The sequence below is a fragment of the Octopus bimaculoides genome, chromosome 15 (genome assembly GCF_001194135.2).
Source record: "Octopus bimaculoides isolate UCB-OBI-ISO-001 chromosome 15, ASM119413v2, whole genome shotgun sequence".
NCBI classification, from domain to species: domain Eukaryota; kingdom Metazoa; phylum Mollusca; class Cephalopoda; order Octopoda; family Octopodidae; genus Octopus; species Octopus bimaculoides.
In genome coordinates, this window is record NC_068995.1 from 56,298,604 (window position 1) to 56,310,704 (window position 12,101).

The 12,101-nt window shown below is 36.1% G+C and overlaps 1 protein-coding gene and 1 pseudogene across 3 annotated transcripts in view; one reads left to right on the forward strand and one right to left on the reverse strand.

The window, feature by feature from the left end:
* Nucleotides 1–12,101, reverse strand: part of LOC106870740 (tRNA (guanine-N(7)-)-methyltransferase non-catalytic subunit wdr4) — a 1,056,013-nt gene that overhangs the window by 201,256 nt on the left and 842,656 nt on the right. For all 3 annotated transcript variants that reach the window (XM_052973384.1, XM_052973385.1, XM_052973386.1), the window contains one exon: nucleotides 7,705–7,861. In XM_052973384.1, coding sequence (XP_052829344.1) covers nucleotides 7,705–7,861 — 157 coding nt within the window. The remainder of the gene's footprint in view (nucleotides 1–7,704; nucleotides 7,862–12,101) is intronic.
* Nucleotides 1,970–2,088, forward strand: LOC128249556 (5S ribosomal RNA; annotated as a pseudogene).

Genomic DNA, 12,101 nt, shown 5'->3' on the forward strand with positions numbered 1-12,101 from the left:
ATATATATATATATATACTGTATATTTAGTAATTTATTCATTAGCTATCTATCTTTTTTTTTTTATCGTCTGCCGGTTCCTTGTGTTTTTTGGGCGGGTTTTTTTTCTTTCCTCTGGTGGCAGTGGGTGTCCAACTTAAAACTTGGCTTTAAACTGAAGATTAGTCAAATGTCAAAAAATCAGTCTATTTCACTTAGTTAATGTATAAAGTTTCAATAAACAATAACAATAACAAAACCCTCTCTCCCCCACTTCTCGGTAACAACAACAAAAACAATAACAACAACCTCGATATAAGTAAAATAAAAGAAGACATTTGAAGAAAAGAAGAAAAATAAATAAAAAAACACAACAAAATATAAACACAAATGAAGAATGAAATGAGAAAATAGAATGATGAGTAAATAGAATAATAAAAAAACTAGTTTGTAATAACTCTAACAGAATAAGAGTTGTATTGACCGAAAGAGGTAACAAAATGTAAAACAAAAAAAGAAGAACAAATGAAAAAATAAACAGTAATAAAATAGATGTAAAGTGAAAGTGAACTGGGGGGGTTGTTGAAAAGTGAAGAGGGGGGGTATTGTTGTTCCATTGGCTGAAACACTGTAGTTTAGTCTATCTTTGCAGTTGATCAAATCTATTTTTGTAGTTCTGTTGATATGCTTTTTCTTGGAGGGCTCTGATTTGATAATAATCACTGTATTCACCTCTGCTTCCATCCCCATCTATATCCATCCACCACCACTTTCCCTTTTACACTTTCATGAAATTACCTGTCCACTCACCACGTCCACTCCTCTGGACCGTTTCTCTTACATTCACTTTCTTTAACTTGAGGGTATACGCCCTCACACCTATTCACCACTAACTTTTCTCCTTTTCCAATAGGAGTAACCATGTATATCCCCTCTCCTGCCGGACAGGGAGAGACCTGTTTCTATGTCTCTATCATACTTTAACCTCTCATCACCTGACACGAAATCATCTCCTTCAATATTACAATCCTGCCCCAGTCGAGGGGTCTTGTCTGGTCGCTTACTCAGTAACCTTACAAGTGCCAGTCTCACATAAAAAGCACTTGGCACACTCTGTAAAGTAGTTTTGGTGTTTGGAAAGGCATCCACCAAGAGAAACTATTCTTCAGCAGACGTCAGAATTTGGTGCAGTCCTTTCACTTCTTAGTTCCTTTTAAACTGACCAATCCATGTCAGAATAGAAAATGAGCATCAAACAATGATGATGATGATGATGATGATGATGATGATGATGATGATGATGATGATACCGTCTATGTTATCAGCTTTAAATAACCAGTTTTTAATTAGAACAATGACCTTCGATAAGTAAGTTTAAGCATCTTGCTCCTATCCTACTTCAGGAACTCCTAATTTGAGAAACAGAAAGTTAGCACCTCATGTATTCCAAACATAAGCATTAAGAATAATAAGTGTATTATCGTCATTAAATGATAATTTGTCTTTTAGTCTGAACTGATATGAACTTTATTATTAGTGTTACTAGGAGAATACATTAGTAATGATTTCTTAATTAGATATGATGATGCTTCAAAGATGTGTGTGTGTGTGTGTGTGTGTGTGTGTGTGTGTGTGTGTGTGTGTGTGTGTGTGTGTGTGTGTAATTAAGAAGTCTAATAATGGATAAGTTTGTTCCCTAAAGCATTAGAGAAGTGCAATGCATATGTTTGTAATTTAGTACGCTAATACCTTTGAGGAAAATCATTCTGCGGAGGAATCTAAAACTCCTTTCACAAACCTGTGGCTATCATTAGTAATATTAAGAAATTTATAATAGTTTTGTAATGCAGGGGTCCCTAACCACTAGGCTAGTGGGTCACGGACCATTTGGTACTGGGCTGGACAGAAAGAATAAATTTCAAATTTTATTTCTATTGTATTGACAATTACAATCTACAGGGTGTTTTCATCTTTGCATTATGCATGTATTATATAGCAGCCATATCATGTTGAAAGCACTGGTTCTTGTCTGATTACCAAAGTTCAGCCACATTAAGTCTAGCTAGTACTTGCATGGGTGACCACTTGGAAAACCTAGGTGCTGTAAGAATCTCACTTTTGTGGGTTGCATGACCTAGTGCACAAAGTGTTGCAGTTATGATTGTGAGACTGTGGTTTCAATTCCTAGGATGGGTGGTGTGTTGTGTTCTCAAGCAAAACACTTCACCTCACATTGCACTGCGATCTCTTTGACACCTGATGAATGGTACACTGCACACCTGTTCAGGTACTGTCAATTTGATGGAGCGAGTGAGCTAATGTGCAGCACAAACAAATCATTTGTGCAGGTTATTCGACTAAAACCGAACACTCATATGCCATTTTTGATGGGAGAGTTCATTATATATGTAATAATCAAATTATATGTTATGCACTTCAATATGTTTTGTTATGCACATGATTCCCTGGTCTTGCATGAAACCAGTCTCCAAAAATGGCTGAGGACTGATGCTGTAATGTTAAAAATTTTCTTACATTGAAGCTACATGGGGGCTTAATGGAATTAAATAACCCTGATTACATACATAATACCTCAATGGTGATTGAACTCAGAATCGATAGAAAGGAACTAAATAATATGAATTTAGTCTGGTGACTTACAAAATTTAGAATACCTGAGTGGTACAAGCTGACAGAATAGTTACCACTTTGGACAAAACGCTTAGAAGCATTTTTTGTCTTTACGTTTTGAGTTCATATTCTGCCAAGGTCAACTTTGCCTTTCATCCAGTTGACATATGCATATGGCAAAAAAAAATAGGTACCAGTTATAATACAGGGTTTGATGAATTGGACTAGCCCCTTCCCACAAAAATTTCAGGCATTTTACCTCCAGTAGAAACCATTATTATTATTATTATTACTACTACTACTACTACTACTACTACTACTATTATTATTATTGCCATAATTACAATCAGTGTGATATCACATTATAACCTCTAACTATGAACTCAGTCTTATCATCAACACTGCACATGAAGTTGTAATGAATTTCACAAACACTATCACCGTTATTGGTTACTTAGTAGAAACTATGTAAATATAATAGTTTGCAGAAACTAGAACAATATTTTAGAATTAATAGTAAATACACATTAATGTTTTAAGATGACAGATGATAAGACTATTGTAATGAACACGGAAACTAAGTACCCAACTAGATAGCTAACACACACACATCTGTCTCTCTTTATATCTGCCAAAGTGTCTATCTATCCACTAAGATGTCTGTCTGTCAGTCTATCTATTTATTTGTCTGTCTATCTGCCAAAGTACCTATCTATTTATCTATCTATCTATCTGCCGAAGTATCTATCTATCTATCTATCTATCTATCTATCTATCTATCCATCTGTCTGTCTGTGTATGTATGCATCTATCCATATATGATTATATATATATATGTGTGTATGTGTGTTGTGTTGTGTATTTATATATCTGTGTGTGTATGTACAACTATATCTATATATATATATATATATATATATATGAAGACATGTGAGTGAGAGCTAAAGACGCTGTGTGTGTGTGTAAATATATACACGAATGTGTTTACAAAACAGAATGACCATCAATTCAGAAAGATAGAAGAAGCACGTGTGTGTGTGTGTGTGTGTATGTGTGTGTTTGTCTGGTTATAAGAATATCTGACGGAAGGAAACGCAAAAGAAATTGTATGAAAGCGGCAATGATGATGATGATGATGTTGGTGAGTGGGGGAAGGAGGAGATGAATAACTGAGAAATTGAGTCTGTGAGATTATGGGGTGAAGGAGGTAAGGGCTGGAATTTAAGAATTGGTTGGATTAAAGATGACTGACTGAAAGAATGCAAAATGCTGGCAGGAAAGGTCTGTGAGAGACTAAAATATGCACCGAGAAAGACAGAATGGTACGGAACTGAAAATTGTGGCTCTAAAATTATTTAGATGGGGTGAAGGTGGAGGAGAGAATTCTTGCCAAATCTTTGGTCAAGAAATTCATGAAGTAAAAAGCCGAAGAATTGCTGAGATCAATAGAAGGTGAAGAACCAAGTACATTCCTCTTTAAAACTGGATTGAGTAGACCTTAAGGAAGATTATACTTAAGTAGCATTTTGGGATGAAATCTTTACATCCAATATGTGTAGCCTTGGGTCTTACAACAGCTTAGAAAGTTGTGTGTGTGTGTGTGTTTAAGTGGAAGTGGAGAGAGAGATAAAATGTGCATGTGTGAGCAAGAGGGGGAAAGAGAACGACAGACAGTGAATGTAAAGAAGAGAGAGAGAGAGGTGTTGAAGTGTGATATTAAATTATGTGTTTGTGTGTGAGGGAGAGAGGGGAAGAAAGAGAGAGAGAGAGAGAGAGAGAGAGAGAGAGAGAGAGAGAGAGATGAATATTTTATGAAAAAGTAATTTAGAAAATGTAAGAAAGTAGAGAAAGAGATGAGTTAAGGAAAAGTTTGAGAGAAGTAGTATACAGTCACCAAAATTACAAGGAAAAAGAAAGATGTATAAGGTAACATATTCATGAGAGAGAGGAAGAGAGAGAGAGAGAGAACAAAGAGTAAAGAACAGATATAATAATGTATAAAAGATAAGATTATCAAAGATAGGGAAAAAAGATATATATATATACATAAAGAGAGAGAGATAGAAAGGATGAGAAAAACTTTGTTCAAGTCTTCAATGTAGATAAAAATTTGTTAATGAAGTATGTTTTTATGTATTTATTTGTCCATGTAATTCCATGTGTCCATTGTCAAGACTACATTATCCGCTAAAGTAAAACGCTGTGAAATATCAATGCCATGGATTGGCAATGACAGAAAATCTATACAAAGGTGCTAAAGATGGAAGTCTGGTGAAAAACGAACAAAAAATAACAAGTAAAAAAAAAAAAAAAGAAGGAAACAAGTTTACATTTACTGTCTCTAAGTTAGTAAATGTTATAAGTGACTTTTAAAATCAAACAACAGTCATTCTTGCTCAAAACTGTCAAAAGGGGCCGCTTCCCCACTGAAATATTCCAAATAAGGATATATATTATTTTAGAAATTATCTTACCACATATAAATAAATAATTAAATAAAACCAAACTAAAAGAAAAATAAGGAAGAGTTGACAGTTTGGAGTTTAAATATAGCATTGGAATGGATAAATAAGTAGTTTGGTAGTTTTGTAGTGTTAAGTACTAAACCTTTCCATACCTGAGACCACCTCTGGTTCTAGGATACAAACTTTCTCTTTTAAACTGATCTAAATTAAAACATCCCCTGAAAATTTCATGTTAATACATGTTCTCAATGCCACTTTAATCCTGACAAATTTGTTTTACTAAATTCTTCATTATTTTCAAAAATAACCCAAAGGAAAACAATATATTCCATCAGAAATATGGTAATTTTCTTTTCAAAAATTATTATGGTACTCACCTGAAACTATCATTTGTATAAAATATATACACCAAACATAACATATATCCGATATAATTAGGAATGTATATAATATATACATCAAACATAACATATATCCGATATAATTAGGAATGTATATAATATAATCCTTCTTATTGAATCTCTCTCAGTGTCTCTCTCTCTCTCTTTCTGGCTGGGTAACCATGTGCCTCTTCTGCAGTAAGATACCTGTTTCCGTCTTTCTGCCTCACTCTAACTGGTCATCATCTGACACAAGATCACCTCCTTCGATGCCCCTCCCCTCTTAAAGATTCCTTGTCTTGTAAAGTTACTTGATGACCCAGCCAGTGCTGGTGCCACTTAAATAGCGTCCAGTCCACCACACTATGAAGTAGTTGGCATTTGGAAGGGCATCCAGTAAAAACCATGCCAAAAACTGATCTTGCCTGTGCTGGAACCACGTAAAAATCACTGAGTCCACTCTGCGGAGTGGTTGGTGTTAGGAAGGGCATCCAGCCGTAAAACCCGTGCCAAAACAGACACAGAAGTATGTTGCAGGCTTTTCTGCCTGGTCAGCTCCTGTCAAACCGTCCAACCCATGCCAGCATAGATGGAAGATATTAAACAATGATGATAATACAATATACCAAAATTACACGTGTTATTATAATGAGAAATCTATGGTCAAGACAAGCTCACAATTTATATTAGTGACATCATCATCATCATCATCATCGTTTAACGTCCGTTTGCACGCTGGCATGGGTTGGGCGGTTTGACTGGGGTCTGGGAGTCAGGAGGCTGCACCAGGCCCCAATCTGATCTGGCAGTGTTTCTATGGCTGGATGCCCTTCCTAACGCCAACCACTCCAAGAGTGTAGTGGGTGCCTTTTATGTGCTGCTGGCACAGGGGCCAGAGGGGGCTGACAATGAACACAATCAGTTGGAGCTTTTTACATGCCACCAGCATGGAAGGCAGTCAAGGCAGCACTGGCATCAGTCACGTTTGGATGGTGCTTTTTATGTGCCACCGGCATGGGGGTCGCAGCTACAATTTCCATTTGATTTTGATTTTGATGGAAATTGTAGTTAATTAAATACATAATGAGTGGGTATGGTTTCTGGTCATACGTAGACAACTTTGGACCTATTTTAGTCTCATTAAACCTCTTCAGCAAAGAACTGTTTAACTGTTAGTGCTGATTACAGAATGACTAGAGAAGATACAGAAAATTAAATTATGAACTAAAAGCAGCTCTCATAAAGAAAACGTTTTGGGTTGCACATACAAAGTACATGTGTTTTTGCTTTTATGCCAAATTTGCTGTTGGACAGCATCGAGGGGAAGCTCCCTTGCAGGACACCAAGGGTTAAAGAACATTTGCTGTTTTTTAACACATTCAACGTCAGGTAAGGAGTTTTTCTTGGATGCTATCCTGTAGCAACAAGTGTAGCATTTGACAACACACATGCATTATGTATGTGCACTCAAAGATACAGAATTTATGTAAATGAACAATGCTAAGTGATACTACAACTTATAATGATGTCTGGAGAAAAATACCCAGGGGTACCTGCTGTATGAATAATGCATAGTAAAGTAAGCACTAACATACTAATGTGGTGATTCAAGAAATTGTAATCATTTAGAGTATATTTATTGTATGTTTTAATCCTGGCTGGTCTATGTACTTTTGTTGCGGGTTTTCAGTTCATAACACTTAGAGTCCAAGGCACAAAGACCAAAGTGTTTCTATCTAAAAGTTTAAGATCTTATGTTTTTAAGTAGTTGTCTTGTGAAATATTGAAGTACATTTTCAAATACATTCCACTAAATAGCCTTTCACCTAACATTTCAAATACAACGTAAGAAATATCAGCAAGCTACATCAAATCCATTGTTGTTTCTCTTTGTTTTCTGGTGATCCATAGCAATAATGTAGCAGTTAATAGTTAAAATATTTCTATTGTTATGCAAAACTTATGCCATGACACATGATACATTTATTTGATTATTTTCTGTATATAAATCAGAATACCAATAGACAGATTGGAAGATTTAAGAATATATTTTTGTATTTTGTCTTTAGAAGTTCAGCCTATTGGAAACATTCTGATAAGAAAGGTTAAACTTTTTGAGACTGTCTTATGGCAGAGAAATATCTTTGCATTTAGCCAAAGCTATTGTCCAACACGGTATAGTTGCACTGAAATGCTTCTAGGCTTTTAGTAACAGCTGGTGCAACACAAATAGAAGAAATATGAACTTACCATATCGAGTAACATTGAAAGATGACCCATTAATAGTTGACCCTCAGAGCTTGGTTCAGTCACTGAGTACTTGAAGACATCACCACTCTTGTCTGCAACTAAAACGTTTTCATCGTCAGAAGTGAAAACCACTGATGTACTGCGGCGGTTGACTGATCTGAAGAATAGATTTTTAAAGAGTGTTTTAGAAAAACGCAGCGAAGAAATAAATAAATCCAACATCAAATTTCAGTATGGCAAATATTAAAGGAATCTGTATTCTCCACTGTTTGTACGGGAGGTTAGCATCAAGTGCATTGTATCACAAGAAAGCTCTATTAAACAAACATACTTTCTTTCATACAAAGAAACCATTTTCTTTCTTTTTTTTTTGACAGATACATTTCTGTTTAAGTGTATGTGGGGGTTGGGAACCTGGTAGTAATTGGGAAAATGAAGCTATCTACCAGAATCATTGTCATTATCATCATTGTTTTAACGTCCACTTTTCCATGCTTGTATGGGTCAGACAAGATTTATTGAGGCAGATTTTCTACAGTGAGACATTCACCCTTTCTGTCAGGTTTCATTTCTCTCCAGGTGAGATATATTTCTTCAAGTCCCCCATATACAAACTGCACAATGGCTGGTCATATTTTCAAGGAAGATTGCAAAAAAACAACACTTGTGTAACAGTGACCGGATTAACCCTTTAAACATGCTTTCTGTTTTATGTTGTAACCAGCCAGATCCAACCCATCACACTTACCCTTCAATGCCATTATAAAATATACAATCACAGTGTCAAAATTTTGAAGCTACAAAATAACACATGCTTAATTAAAAACAATATGAATAAAAAAGCATTGCATTTGACAGAATAATTTGAATGCTAATGGGTTAAAATTAGTGCATAAGGTCAAAGCATCAAGACACACGTACACAGACACACAAGGCTTGGTGGGTTGGTACAGAGCTATACAAGGAGACGCTTGCCCACAATGTCACACAGTAGGCTTTGACTGGAAATCAGAATACTTTTCTAATTCCTAATTGTTTATGAGAATTGACTCAGTAACCAACAATTTAAAAAAAAAAAAAAAAAAAAAAGAAATCTCAATTACTTGGAAAGTTTGGTGGAACAGAAGAAATTTAAGATAATTGTCATCAACTGTATCTAACAACTTAAAAGCAATTACCAATGCTTATTATAATAATCACTCTAATCACTATTAAACAACAATAACTTTGAGTATAAAATAACTAAAATGTTTAATGATCTAAATAAAATACTGTAATTATTCATAATGAACCACAGAGAAACGAAAACAGCTTGAGAAGTTAAAGGATATGTTAAAACAAACAACAGTGAAATCATGCTTTGCTTGTTGCTAATAATTTCAATGTGCTTTTATTATGAAGTTATTTTAAGACATTAATATAAAATGTTGCTGTGTCTCGGGAGAGACATTATGCCAATAATAAACACATGCACCGGTTTTATTTCACTTCTTTTATTACTATTAGCCAACTGAAGGAATTGTTAGCACACAAGACAAAATGTTTAGCAGCATTTCTTCCAGCTTTATGTTCTGATTTCTAATTCTGCTGAGGATGAATTTGTCTTCCATCCTCTTGGGGTCACTGTAATTCACTGACCTCTCCCTCAAAATTTCAGCCTTGTGCATCATCATTATTGTTTAACATCTGTTTTCCATGTTGGCATGGGTTGGATGGTTCAACTGGGGTCTGGGAAGCCAGGAGGCTGCACCAGGCTCCAATCTGATCTGGCAATGTTTCTACAACTGGCTGCCCTTCCTAACGCCAACCACTCCGAGAGTGTAGTGGGTGCTTTTTACATGCCACCAGCACAAGGGCCAGAGGAGGCTGACAACGACCACGATCGGCTGGTGCTTTTTACATGCCACCAGTCATCAAAAACAAAAAAAAAAACAGCCACCTTTTTAATCAGGTGTAGAACATTTGTTGTACCTTTTTAATCAGCCAAATTGTAAATCGTTAGTGGCAATATTATCTTTTATCCTTTATTTGTTTCAGTCATTGGACTGTGGCCATGCTGGAGTACTGTCTTGAAGGGTTTTAGTCAAAGGAACTGACACCAGGAATTATTTTTTAAGCCTGGCACTTAGTATGTTGGCCCGGTTTGCTGAACTGTAATGATGTAAACAAACCAACACCAGTTGTTAAAAGTAGTATGGTGGAAGGGACAAACACACACAAACAGATATGATGGGCTTCCATTCAGTGTCCATCTATCAAATTCACTCACAAGGCATTGGTCAGCCCAGAGCTATACGAAAAGAAACTTGCACAAGGTGCCATGCAGCAGGACTGAACACAAAACCACATGGATGCAAAGCAAGATTCTTAACCACATCACCATTATCCTTGCACCTGTATATATATGTGTGTGTGTGTATATATACCAGAGTAAACACAAAAATGTTAAACAAGGTGGAAAAAATAGTACTCAAATACCAGAGGTAGAGTAATATGCTTTATTAATAAAGCTGGAAAACATCACAAAAACTGTTACTCAGAGTTTCATATTCCCGGTTGGTCGGACAGTTTTCGCAACCATGCACAGTAAAGTTCAGAGTCAATCTATGCCAAGTGGCTTCACTCTGCATGCTTCAGCTTCCTTCCTATGGCAACAGTTCAGATACTTATTGATCAGACCATGCAGTAATACACACACACATACAGAAACCTGCACCAATGCACATATATGTATGCATAGAGTCCAACTTTATTGCGCTGTATTTGCAGCCTGTATTTTTTCTCTTCTGAAGTGTCTCAATTGTCACTCGTCAGAAACTCTTACCTTTATTTCATCCCCCTTCTCCATCTTTGCCCACCTGCTTATTGCTAATCACTCCCTTCCACTGTCACTTCTATACAGCCCTGCCTTCTTGCCTTCACACTCTTATTACTTCTGTCTGTTCCAGTTCTTGTGATCTTTCTCTTTGTTATTGGTTTTCATCTTCTTTCTCTGAGTTTTCCCTTCTCAATCACCTGTGATCACCTGTACAAAAACACACGCCCTAATTTATGGTCTGTTCTCTATACCAACATTTACTTCCCTACAGTTCTATATCTAAGAGATGAGGAATTATGTACATTATTTACATTTGACGGATATTTGTCCTCATCTTGCTTGTTGTTAACACAACGTTTTGGCTTATATACCCTCCAGCCATCATCAGGTATCTTGGGAAAATTTCAATCCCAAGATTCTGAGTTCGATTCCAGGCAGTGACCTGAATGATAATAATAACAATAATAATAATAATAACAACAACATCGAAAAATACCTTAGGAATGAGAACCCAGGTTTGAAATTTCCCCGAGACACCTGATGAAGGCTGGAGGGTATATCAGCCGAAACGTTGTGTTAACAACAAACAAGATGAGGACAAATATCCGTTAAATGTAAATAATGTAAATAATTTACTTCTATATATACATACAGGTTTGGTGATATAAACAGAAAAAAGACCCCTCAAAACTTTCATATGTTTCTTTTTATTACTAATTGAGCAAAGTTACAAAGTGACTCAAGGGCCAAAATGCATTGCCATTTATTGATAAGTGCCAATGCACAAAACTCTCAGTTCTTCCACAGATTAATAACACACATCCATCAGTTTTAATATACTGTAATTAAGTGAAGTACACTTTCAGTTTACACATTGCATCTGCAAACACCATTGTTTTTTCCCATCAAGAGTTAAGCCATGTAAATGTGTCTCCTTACAACTTACATCTATTTATGGTCAAAAAACAAACACAAGGTAGAGCTGTACCATCTGTTATAGTAGGTATAGTATTTGCATCACTACTGCTGCTGCTACTACTACTACTACCACAACGCCATTACTTACTAGTAGTGTTGTTGGTATTTGTTGTAGTGGTGAAGTCATTTTTACTGCAGTTGTTGTTGTTGTTGTTGTTGTTGATTCACTTAGTTTCCTTCTGACGGAGAAGCAAAGCTTATTTATTGTTTACTTCTTTTGTTCAAGAGCCGGTCTGGCTTAATGAGATAGCATGACTTTTCATGGATAAACTCTTTTGTCCAGTAATGAAGGCACGTGTTAGTGCGCAAGCGTCGCAGTGGCTGCACCAGCATCCCACAGGCATAAACATAACAAAAAAACAAGCAAACCAAAACAGACAAAAAAAACAAAAATAAAACTTTGCTCAGAGCTTATGGTCGTAAACTAGTGGCAGTGTACAACAATAGACCTTTGCTTTGGTTATTTCCTGGTGTTTCACACACATCAACCTTAGCTAATGTGTCGGCCCTTCCCTCCCACACACCTTTCGCTTCTCTTGCGCTGCTCTCTGAGTCCTTTCCTCGTTTAAAGCTATTTCTTCTATTATCATTTCTCGCCCCC